The sequence below is a fragment of the Heterocephalus glaber genome, unplaced genomic scaffold, assembly GCF_053883595.1.
Source record: "Heterocephalus glaber isolate CG9 unplaced genomic scaffold, H.glaber_assembly_v1.0 deba00001497, whole genome shotgun sequence".
Taxonomy (NCBI): domain Eukaryota; kingdom Metazoa; phylum Chordata; class Mammalia; order Rodentia; family Bathyergidae; genus Heterocephalus; species Heterocephalus glaber.
The window spans coordinates 41257607-41270013 of record NW_028258320.1 but is presented as its reverse complement, the minus strand read 5'-3'; the positions used below and the strand labels follow the sequence as shown (position 1 = coordinate 41270013).

Below are 12407 nucleotides of genomic sequence, written 5' to 3'. Positions count from 1 at the left end.
ACCCTAGAAAGAATGGCTGCTATCATGAAATCAACCAATAACAAATTCTGGCAAGGCTGTGGGAAAGAGGAACACTGCTCCACTGCTGGTGGGAGTGTAGACTGGTGCAACCACTGTGGAAATCAGTATGGATATACCTCAAAAAACTAGGACTGGAAGTCCCATTTGACCTGTAGGGAACAGGGGAAGGGCATGTTACCGGAACCTCTTCAGTAAGTCCTAGTCTCCTGCAAGCCTGGGCAGAAGACGGCGAATTACAGGAAAGGTAGAAAAATGAGACTGAGAAGCTGAGTTTGGGTCTTATCAGTGCTGCTCTGGGCAGCAAAGACAAAGACCCCCTAGCTTGCAGCACTTTTTATTCAGAACATGGGAAAACAAATGTAACAAGTGAAAATGCAGAGTTCAGTACTTTACATTGGGATAAACAAGGTGTAACAAAAGACTGGGGGGCAGTGGAAATCTAAGAACAATGAGGAACTATGCAGATGAACATTTGGTTCCAGCCTGGTGTCTCCCGCAGGTGTGGTCTTGTCCTGGAGCATTACAGCATCGGGGTGTAACTGAGGTCTCAGTTGTGACCTGAGGCCAAAATGCAATTATGTCTAGAATGTCGTAGCTGGCCTGTAGGCAGGAGAACTAGACCTACTCAAATGATTTTTCCCTAGAATTATGCAGCATTGCTGGCAACATTGACCCACCTATTCTCTTGCTGAGTATCTTCCCCAAAGAATTAAAAGTATCATACCACAGTGATATATGTGCACCCATGTTTGTAGCAGCACAATTTGTAACAGCCAAAACTTGGAAGCAACACAATTGCCCATCAACGGGAGACTGGATAAAGAAAATGTGATTTTTAAAAAATAAAATGGAGTACTACTCATACATAAAAAATGAGAAATTAGAGACTTTTATAGCTAAATGGATGCACATTGAGGTGATACTCTTAAGTGTAATAAACAGGACACACGTGTAAATACCGAATAGTTTCTCTAGTGTGAGAAACTGAAAGTGTGAATAAGGACTAAAAGGTATAATAGATAATGTGAAATAGGAAGAAAAGGGGCAAAGGGGAAGGGGAAGTGGGAGGGGTAGGGGAAAGGAAAAAAAGGAATGGAATTAATATGAGAGAATGAAAAAATGGATACAAAGTACTTTTAAATAGGGAGGGATGGAGGGATTGAAGGGAGGGCAGGGGAATAGGGACAACAATAAGAACCAAGAGAGATTATGTAAAGGTGCAAATTTCCAATGTCGAATGTCATTATATTGTATACCTAAAATGTACCAATAAAATTAATTTAAAAAAAGAATCATACCACAGTGATATATGTTTATAGCGGCAGAGTTTATAATAGCTAAAACTTGGAAACAACCCAATTGCCCTTAAACTGGAGACTGGATAAAGAAGATGTGTTTATTTATTTATTTATTTATTTAATAAAATGGAGTACTACTCAGCCTTAAGGAGAAATTAGATACATTTCTAGTTAAGTGGATCCACATTGAGGCCATGCTCTTAAGTGAAATAAATAAGACACACATACGTAAATATGGAATAGCTTCTTTGATGTGAAAACCTAAAAGTGCAAATAAAGATCAAAATGTATATTTGATAATGTGAAATAGCAAGAAAGAGTCTAGAGTGGTAGGGGAACTAGGAGGGGTATGGGAAATGAAAGAAGGGAAAAGAAAAAAATATGAGAAAAGAAAAAAATGAAAACAAAGGCTTTATAAATAGGGAAGGGTGGAAGGGTTGAAGGGAGGGCAAGGGAATGGGGAAAAATGAAGAACCAAGATACATCATGTAAAGGTACAAGATCCCAGTGAGGAAGGTTACTGCATTGTATACCTAAAATGTACCAATAACCTTAATGGAAAAAAATCTCGAAGTAAAATTCCTTTCTTCCTGTGAGCACTAGAAACTGTCTGCACAGAAATTGTATTCAGATCTGAAGCAGTTATCCAGAAGAATTAAGACACATATCTATTAATTTTTAGAGTCTTCTCAAAAAAAGAATCAAAGGATTTAAAAATGAAGAAAGATGGAGAACTTGTAGCTCTTGAGAGTAAATCCACAAAGACTCTATGAGCTTGAGAATTCCAGGATAAGAACAAATTGACCAGATCACTTAGAAGGTTCAGTGGAAATTTGGCCCTTTTAATCAAAATGAGTAGTTTTCAATCTCACTAATGCTACACAAGATCAATTACAAGGTTTATCCAAGTTAAAACAAGCCGTGGTTTGTGTTTTTCTTTTTCTTTTTTTTTTTTTGTACCAGGGATTGAACTCGGGTCCTTGTGCTTGCAAGGCAGGCAGCAGAACCACTGAGCTAAACCCCCAGACCAAACGAGCTGTGGTTTAATACTGACACTGTTATATTAATGACTGTAAGATTTAATTCTCAAACATTTTCTTGGTCACTGAGAAAAGGCAAAGTTGCAGAAAATAAGTTGGTAACCTAGGAACCTGCCAGGATTTTTTCCCACAAGGGTAGCTCTCTTGTAATATGTTGAGCAAAGCTTTAAGAGACACATGTAAGCCAGATTATCATTCCCTTGCTTAGTAGCTCCTTAAAATGTCCCCTGGGTATTTAATGAGTTTGAATTTCTGTAAGAAGACTGTAACATCCTCCAGGTCAAAGGGCTATGGTTTATAAATCCTGGTAACTTGCTGATACAGCATTACAGACACTGCTCTGCTCAACAGCCTCCAGTTGATAGATTTATCATTAGGATGAGTAAGACAAAGCAATGTTTGTATGCTGCCAAACCACAGTTGCAGAAAGCCCACAAATAACAATTAAACTCCCCACAATTCCCAGCCCATCTCATCTTCACTGGCACAATTCCCAACTAAGAACATGATTCTATCCCAGTTCCTCACATCCCATAATAAAGAGTAGTTAAAGCCATGATGTGAAGGGCCTGGATCTCTTAGAGTTTTACTGAATGTGACTCCTAGGAGAGTGCTGTTCCCTAAATCTTCCATTTGAAGGAGTTGAGTGACTTTCATGGCATTAGTCAACACCAGGGGGCAGGAGAGAAAGCAGAGTGAATGGAAACAAGTTTAAACTCAGAAGATGGTGTGAGAAAATGGTGTTTTCATTTTTTCCTTCGACTTTCTCTTTTTTTTTCTTGTCACTATGTATATCTAAGATGTACCAATAAATGTTTTGCTAAAAAAAAAGAAAATGACCTGAAAAATATTTGAAAAACTTGGATGTCTTTCATTTCAAATGTCACTAATTAGAAATTTGGTATTAAAAGTAAACTTTCAAATACAAAAAAACCAAACAGACCATGAGTGACAGTTCTTAGCATCAAACATGTACACTATATGTGTTAGTTGAAAGTTTTAAGACCCTTTAAAAATTATCTCTTAAAATTTGCTATGTTCCTTATAAAAAAATTTAAAGATAGAGAAACAAAGCAAAGCATTTTTATTACCCATAATTTCATCATCTTTAAAAAAATCACTTAACATTTTTGTTAAACAATTGACCATGTTCTATCTTCTATGCATGCACACCTCTCTAAACAGGATCACAACAAATTATTATTTTTGGTACTATTGTTGAGATCTCACTATGTTGCTCAGCCTATTGTCCAACTAGCTAGATCAAGTGATCCTCCCATCTTAGCCTCCTGAATAGCTGGGACTTCAGGCATGTACCACTATGCCCAGTCACAATACATTCTTATCATTTTATATGGCTCCATAACTTTTACTGGTAATATTCACTTTTTAGCTCAAAATACAATTATGGGTAGAGGAAGAGATTCTACCCAGGTATCTAGTTGGCTCTGATTTAACCAGCCTCAACAGCTCAACTTCTTTAAGATTTAAATTCCTCAACTGTGAAGAATTTATCATTTGATATCAATGATATATAAGGCACCTTCCATGTCTATCATTCTAATAGTTGGTGGGTAATTGAAGGAAGACAGTATTGTGCAGTGGTCAGCTCTACTTATGAGGTGAGGTCCTAGACAGTTTCTTGACTGCTCAGTGGCTCAGTTTCCCTTTTTGTAAGATGGGATTAATGATAGAGGATGCCATCTGGGGTTATTGTGAGCATTAAAAAGATAACACACATGAAACACTTAGATCCGTGTTTGGCACATGGTAAAGACTCAACAGGCAACTGGTATCATCAATATTCTGCTCAGGCCCCAGGTTTCCTGAGGTGACAGAGTGAAAACAAATACTGAGGAACTGAGTGCTCACTTGAGAACACACATGCGTTGACCACATGAGATGGGCATTCTGCTCATCTGTACAATCTTTATTTCATTTTCTGAATAAATTTATTATTTTCACTTTACACATCAAGAAACTGAGGTGGAAACTTGCCTAGATTCAGGTAGCTAGTGTCAATCCCAAAGACTAGCTAGTTCTGGCTGAGCTGAAGGGCTATGATACCTGCCATTAGGTGAGTGTTTAATTTCAAAAATAAAATCCAACCATGAAATATCTTTCTCAGTGATATCCAGCATAAATTTCTTTTATATTTTGATAATCCATTTTAACAATTCCACTTTACACTTATTTAAAAGACCCACGGATTTTTGAACATTTTAATTCACTGCTAGATAACCACGTTAGAGCCAAACTAGGACATGGGTTTTATAAAAATAACATACTCGACTTAGAAATTTAATTTCATGGTTATAACTGATGGTCTAAAAGTTCCCCAAACTAAACAAAATAAGGACACCTTAGTGAAAGTAACTGGCTCATGAAATGGAATGTGATATTTTAACATTTTGATTTCTGTATCATTGCCAAAGGACGTCAGAATGAGGGATTTGGGTTGACAACTGGCTGACTGGCCCCGTGAGTAAAAATGGTCATTTAATTTCTGGTTATAGTTTTCTCTTCCAGGAGAAAACGGAAGAACAGACCAAAATGCAAAGTTCCTTTTAGTTAAACGCCATCTCATTGTTTTATGGGGCTCACATGCTTTCTTAACGTTTGTCAGTGAAGTCGGTAATTCCTGGTAGGCCTTCTATGGTATGGTGCATCTGTGGAGGCATTTTAACCAACAGTATCAACACTCCCAAACAAAACAAAGCCCCCAAAGAAACAACAAAAGTGAAGCCAGCTTCTGACTGCACAGGCCAGTGTGTGCGGACGCACAAATTCATGAACAAAATAAACATTTGGAGTAATATATACATTTGGATTGAGCCACAGCGTTCTGTGCTCAGACTCAGCTGTGTACAGACCCACATATTTCCAAATAACACACACCCCAACTCCAAAGGAGCTGGCGCCGGCCTGGGTGAAGCGTGTTGCGTTTTCTCCCGGGCTCGAGCATTACATGCCTGGTGCCCCTTGCCCAGGGTTCGCGTTACGCCTCTCAGTCCAGCAGGCCCGGGTGTCCTCAGCGACCCACTCCGGGGATCCAGCGTGCTTTCCGTACATCCAGCCGAGCGCAGATCACGTTCAGGGGATGTGGGCTCGCGCCGCAGTTGGGCGCTGATTGGTCGGGCCATCGGGCCCGCCGCCCGGGGATTGGTTCAAGGCCCCAGTTCACGTGCTTCGGTGCCGATAAACTGCCTTTCCGGCGCTAGACTCCCAGCCAGCCCGAGCGACCACTGAAAGGGTACAGCAGGGAGCTGAGGGCTGCGAGCTTGCGCAGGCAGCGGGGTGCCGGTTTTCACGGTCCGTCGCCTCCTCTGTGCCTAATGAGTTGCACCAGGTAGGTTCACTGCTATTCTGCGCCCCGGACAGATGGAAATGTGCAATTGTGGGGAAATTGAGGGCCGTGCTCCTGTCGTCTCTGCAAATGAGACCCCAGGGCAGGGCATTGGTTCAATCTGGCAGCCGGGAGGCCTTGGAGGTGTGGAATTTTTTACTGTATTTCTTAGGGAACGTCTGTTAGGATGCAATCAGCATCCTAAATCAGAAACATTAGTCAGCTGTAGTTCAGATTCCCTCATTGATGCGACTGTTATCTTTGGGTCCTGCACAAGTGTCCCAAGTACTCAGGCAGCTTAATTTGTGACAGCACTGTGATATTTTTGGGTAGGTAGTTTAGCATGGAGGCAAAAATGACAGGGCGATATTTGCATTCATTCTTTCTCCACTCTGCATTCATTTGTTCTCCTCTACTCTTCTTATCATGGTTTGTCATGGCAAACACAGTCTCAGAGTTTGAACACATATTATTTTTAACTCGTGGCCAGGCCTTAACATTCCAGGGAAATTGACCAGTGCTAAAACTGTCTTTCTATAATTGCAAAAAATAAAAACCTTCCGTAAACTGCTTTAAGTAGCTTCTCTAGACATAGCAGACTTCTCTAAAAATCCTGCCTGTTAACTATCATTAGATCCACAAATATAGCTTTAGCTTTCATTTGTTTGCTCCAAGTTTGTAGGTCTCCCAGAAAAGTCCTTGAACATTCTGTGAATGTCTATTATTATCCATCTTGTGAAAATGACCACTTGCCTCTATGCTTAGAATTTATGTGAGGAGTTAGTAAAGCCAAACTGAGAAATGTCATGTACAGTATTCACATTATCTCTTATCTGGAAGGCAAAGATTGGTGGGGGAAAAATCCCAATTCTATAAGCTTGGCAACATATAATGAGAGCCAAAGGCCAGAAAAAACCTTCTTGATGGATGTGTCTTGGTTTAATATTGCTGAACATAGTTGTATTTAAGTTTTAAATAGCTTTCTTGTCTTTCTATTTATAAATGACCATTGCCCAAACATTAGAAAATACCAAAAAAGTACAAAGACGACAATAGATCATTCATAATCCTATCACCCAGAGATAATTGTTAACTTTAGGTATATTTTCTATAAAGTTTTTCAATATTTATAGATTTATATACCTAATATATGTTTTGTAACAGTTCAGTTTTCAAGTAACCAGTGTTTTATTTTTAAAATAAATTCCATTGTGTTAATTTAAGGTGTACAACATAATGTTATATCTGTAGTAAAATGGTTATTGTGTAACAAATGAACACATCTGTCATCTCACATAGGCAACCAGTTTTTCCATTTGAATGTAGACTTGCCATGGACATCTTTCTATATGAAATATAGATTATGCAGACTTTTCTTTAAATGCATGAAGTGTTGGCTTGTATTTCAGTTGGTTATTTGTGGAAATGAGGACAAGCATGATAATCCATAGAATGATAATTCTGACTTAGACTTTTAGCTTTTCATTCTCATAATGTTGTATGAAAATTTTATTGCTATTTTTTTCAAGTGAATTACTCTTTCAGAGAAGTGTAATCAAGTTAATCACAAAATAAGCAATTACAGCCAGAGGGAAAAGAGGGTCTGGAACTATGGTTCCCAAAGAAACCATCTGGTCATTAGACTCTTTGGGGGAAGCTTTAAGAATATAGCTACCTGCTTGGCTCCACCCTCAGAGGTTTACTATAGTCTGTAAGTTACAGAACTCTGAAATTTTCTTTTCTATTTTTAAAGAAAGAAACTAACTCCCTAGGCCATGGTGATCAGAAAAATGTGAGAACCACTGGTCCAGAACAGAGCAAGTTAGACATCATCAAATCCAACCCTTTTATTTCTCAAATGGGGGAACTGAACCCTCCTCTAAATGTTGTAAACAGTTAACTTATGGCCCTATTGCCAGCCAAGGGGAGAGGTAGACAAAGAATGCAGATCTAGTCACCTGATACTGTTCTTTTTTACCCTACATGAAAGTACTTCCCAGATACTGCCCTGCCTTTAATTCCATCAGTACAAAAATAGTACACGTGTATTGAGGATCAGGCAGAGAACATTTCAGATAGAGGTGATAACCCCCTTTCCTTTTACATTCCAGAATGATCCAGGTTTTGGATCCACGTCCTTTGACAAGTTCAGTCATGCCAGTGGATGTGGCCATGAGGCTTTGCTTGGCTCATTCACCACCTCTGAAGAATTTCCTGGGTCCTTATAATGACTTTCAACGAAGAAATTTTGTGAATAAATTAAAACCTCTGAAACCGTGTCTTAACCGCAAACCAGAAGCCAAATCACAGAACGAATGGAAGCGCTCACACAACCAAGCTAAGAAGCGGGTTGTGTTTGCTGACTCTAAAGGCCTCTCTCTGACTGCTATCCGTGTCTTCTCTGACCTCCCAGAAGAACCTGCATGGGATCTCCAGTTTGATCTCTTGGATCTTAATGATATCTCCTCTGGCTTAAAACTCCATGAAGAGAAAAACTTGATTTTAGATTTTCCTCAGCCTTCAACTGATTACTTAAGTTTCCGGAATAATTTTCAAAAGAACTTTGTCTGCCTGGAGAACTGCTCTTTGCAAGAGCGGACAATGACTGGGACTGTCAAAGTGAAAAACATGAGCTTTGAGAAGAGGGTTCAGGTCCGTATCACTTTTGACAGTTGGAAAAGCTACAAGAATGTGGACTGTGTCTACATGAAGAATGTGTATGGCAGCTCAGATAGTGACACCTTTTCATTTACCATTGACTTACCCCTTGTCATTCCAACTGAGGAGAAAATTGAATTCTGTATTTCTTACAGTGCTAATGGGCAGGTCTTCTGGGACAATAATGAGGGTCAGAATTACAGAATAGTCCATGTACAGTGGAAGCCTGATGGGGTACAGGCACACACAGCACCCCAGGACTGTGCATTCCACCAGGTGTCCCCTAAGACAGAGTTAGAGTCAACAATCTTTGGCAGTCCAAGGCTGGCTAGTGGACTCTTTCCAGAATGGCAGAGTTGGGGGAGAATGGAGAACTTGGCCTCTTATCGATGAATTAAGCAACCTAGTGTCTAGGCTTGACCTGTCCTAGTCCCTGTGCAATTCTAGGTCTGTATTGCTCAATATTAGGACGTCTTTGCTACTTTCTTCCACCAGTAGGTTTAGGTTTGAGCTTTTGAGACCTGGCTACAGAAAATATAGCAACTTGGGAATTTAGCATTGGAGTCTGGTATGGACGATGCTACCCAATTTTGTTTTGGAGAATCAAGTAACCCTAGGAACTATTTTTAGAAAAGTAGTACTTTTTCAGTACCCTTCCTCCTTCCCTCTCAATTCACTAGCTTTCACATTGAGCAAGGAAAAGTTGAGGAAGGAGAATTGATGGTGATGGAAAGCTGTGCCAATGGTATGAGGAATGTGTGAAGTGTGTACTGTACTCGAAGGGCTCTGCAGCTCAAGTCAGAGTAGGAGAGGAAGATCTATACTTAATTGGTGGTGAGAACATGTAAGGATGTTTTGTGTATTAAAGTTGGTTTTATGGATCTCTCCTGGGAAAATAACTCACAGAGGGGAAAGAGATACATTCTATGTATTTCTGTGGAGAAGAGGCAAATAAAATTCCAGGGTTTTCGATGGTATTGGGGGAAGATGATCTATAATTCTGGAGAATTAAGATCTTAAGAGAAGCTTTTCTGTTTAAACATGGTCTATCAAAAAATCATGATTTGAGGAAAGTTTAAGCAAACCTGGCTTTGCAGTCATAATGTAATAAGTGACTTTGTGATCAAGGCATCATACTTGGGTTTTTGGAACAGAATGCTGACCAGTGAAAACTGTGCTATCAGCAATGGCTGACAAAATATAGGACCTCTAGGTCATGGCAGAAATGGCTCTTTGCAAGTGCCTTGATTAAACCAGAATGCTATAGTTGCTTAACCCAAACATCTGACTGGTCATATGATAACTCATGAGTGTTTGGCCTCATAAGGAGGTCTACTATGTACATTGGCATTCATCGTACAATACTGTTGTATCTTCAAGAGTGTTGTCAGTGTACACAGCCACATCCTTCATATTGAAGGTGACTCATTTTTCTGCAACACTTTTTCAATGTGATATTTGAAGTGAGGATTGACACTAGGGTTCTCAGTAGAAGAATCCAGTACCTTGCACATAGAAGTAGCAGTCTATCTCTTGCTTATTTTTGTCTTGCTGTTTTAATTTCCTTTGAAGTCAAAATGCTTTTTTTAGAAAATGGATATAAATTGTTTGGGATGTGAATTGTTTTTGTGTGTGAATATGTTCATTCTGTAAGATCTTAAGGGCAGGAGTCCCAAAATGCTGGGTAGTTGGCACACCCATTGAGAGGTGTTAAGAGAAAGCAGTTAATTTTAACATGTATGGTCTGCCATGCAGAGTATAGGAATAACTCTGCAATGACAGTATTTCAGGTTTGACTAGCATCCATACATTTTTCTACTGTAAGTATTTCACTCCCTTCTAGCTATCCTTTATAAGCTTCTCACTTTAAGAATAAATGTGTTTGATAAGATCTGAGAGTGTTTTCTTAAAGCCACAATTAGTTAATAAGAAACTCAGCTGACATTCTCCCGTTTTGTTTAGGACTAACCAAGCGGAGTTGTTTTGGATCCACCTGAGGGTATTCACATAGCTCCAGTCTCTTTAGTGAGCACATTCTTACCACCTGATCACTGGGGGTCCAGGGGTGGTGGCTTGAGTTACTGTGACTGTCCCCTTAACCCTACCTGTGATCACTACTTACCACACGTGTTCTTTGCTGGGTCAGAGTTATCTTGGAGAACCTGTTAGCTTTAAAATGGGAGAGGAGATGATGTGGAAAGGGCTGGAGAGGCTCCTACTTCTTGAGCTCCAGCACTTTGCTGAGGGGCAAAGCTTAGAGTTGCACATAGGGGCCTAAGGAGGCTCAGTGGGTGTCAGTCCTGGACTGAAGAGAGAAGCATGACTCTGAGGGTGAAAAGCAGCAGTTCAGTCATTTAAGGTGTTGCTCCTGTTCTGCCTAAAACTCCAGGTGGGGCTTCTGAAGAGTGTATTTTAACTGAAGAGGAAATCAATGACCAACCTGGAAAGGCCCATTTATGAAGAATAAACTTTTATCATATAACATCCTCTATGTCAAAAGTTGTAAACTACAAATCATGGGCTGTATATGAGCACAGAATTCATTGCCATGGTAGAATAATTAGGAGACTATATAAAAATGTGGATTTTATTTTTTCCTCTAAAAGTTGAAGGCAACAAATGTGTGGGGCTGAGTAGGCCCCATGTAGATAGTGCCGAAGTGTTGGCCAAAGTCCCCACCTTTGGCTGCTTTCTCCTACACTGTTGGCTGGCTTTGGTAAGCACTAAAGTTTATAACTTCTATTTTGTCTCTTTTGGGTCTCTAGTCAAGCTGATAGATGGATGAAGGATATCCTATTCCTAAGAGATGGAGCAAACTGAAATTTAGGTTTGACAGGGATACTGAAAATCATGGGACTCAAATGCCTAATGTTATGAAAGGAAAAATTAAGATACAGACAGGGAAAGTGACTAGTTCTAGGTCTTATGCTGGGTAGTTGGCTGATCAGTAGATTTTGGACTAGTGTTCCTTCCTGTGCTTCATACTTCCTCCTTGAAGTCATCCTTTGAGAGCTTCCTTCTGTAGTGAAAGGGGGAGCCATTTCCAGGTAGGTATGACTCTGGCTAGCTCTTACTGGCTGCCTGTGCTAGCCTGACCCAATACTGGCATGTCTGTGAGCTGCTCCTGAAGGAGGACTCAATCAAAGAGGAGGGTGTTCCTGGCCCTTTACAATAGAACAGTTAACTCACATTCCATATCTTGACATCTCACCTAATAGGAGAAGCAATTCTGCTTTTAAAATTAAAACATGACTTGAATTTTGGGTGCATGATATCTGCTGCACCTCCCACCCCCCTGCCAAAGCCAAACAAACCTGATTTAATTTACTTAAGGAAAGACTGCCTTTTTTTTTTCTTATACATTTAGACTCTTCTGTTTATGTTCAAGCAAAAAGGCTGGGAATCCTTAGCATGTGAGAGAACTTCGCATCTTTCTCAATGGGACTCCCAAAGTTCTGTGCAACTTGGGGTTATCCTTCAGTCTGCAAAGGGAGAGTCTTCTTTAGTTTTTGTGTCTAGGTTCTTCATAGTTTTCTAGTGGCTACAGGGAGCTGTGGCCTGTACAAACCCTCTTAATAGTGGACAGGGATCCCAAACTCTGAGGTGTCCTCACATGCACTTTTTATGGCTCCTGGCCTACTGCCCAATCTCTCTTTCTGCCAATGGGTGGACACCTTCCATTGGGTTTAGAGGGTCCCTTTAGCTAGTCTTCAACCTTGGCTGCATAATGGAATCACCTTGTAAGCTTTAAAATACTGATGCCTCCCCTGCACCTCTTAAGATTGTGACTTAATTGCTTTGCATTGTAGCTCGGGTTGGTCAGTTTTATAAGCTTTCTAGTTTTTTTCCAATATGCATCAAAGTTGAGGACTTCTGATTTAAGCTGGCTGAATTGTTTTCAGCTGCATCCTTTTAAAGAAGTAAGTGGCTCAGATGATTTTTTTCACCACCTTTTAAAAAATTATAAATGATGAAAAAAAATTATAAATGATGAAATGAAGGCCCAAAGAGGTTAAAACTTACCTGAGTGCACAGAAATAGTAG

At 39.9% G+C, this 12407-nt stretch overlaps 1 protein-coding gene across 1 annotated transcript; it reads left to right on the top strand.

Annotated features, from left to right (window-relative positions):
* Positions 1–5368: 5368 nt before the first annotated feature.
* On the top strand, positions 5369–10254 carry Ppp1r3c (protein phosphatase 1 regulatory subunit 3C). The gene is made up of 2 exons (XM_004838499.3): positions 5369–5708; positions 7817–10254. Exons 1-2 carry the CDS (start codon positions 5695–5697, stop codon positions 8754–8756), a joined length of 954 nt encoding a protein of 317 aa, XP_004838556.1. The 5' UTR covers positions 5369–5694; the 3' UTR covers positions 8757–10254.
* Positions 10255–12407: the final 2153 nt, after the last annotated feature.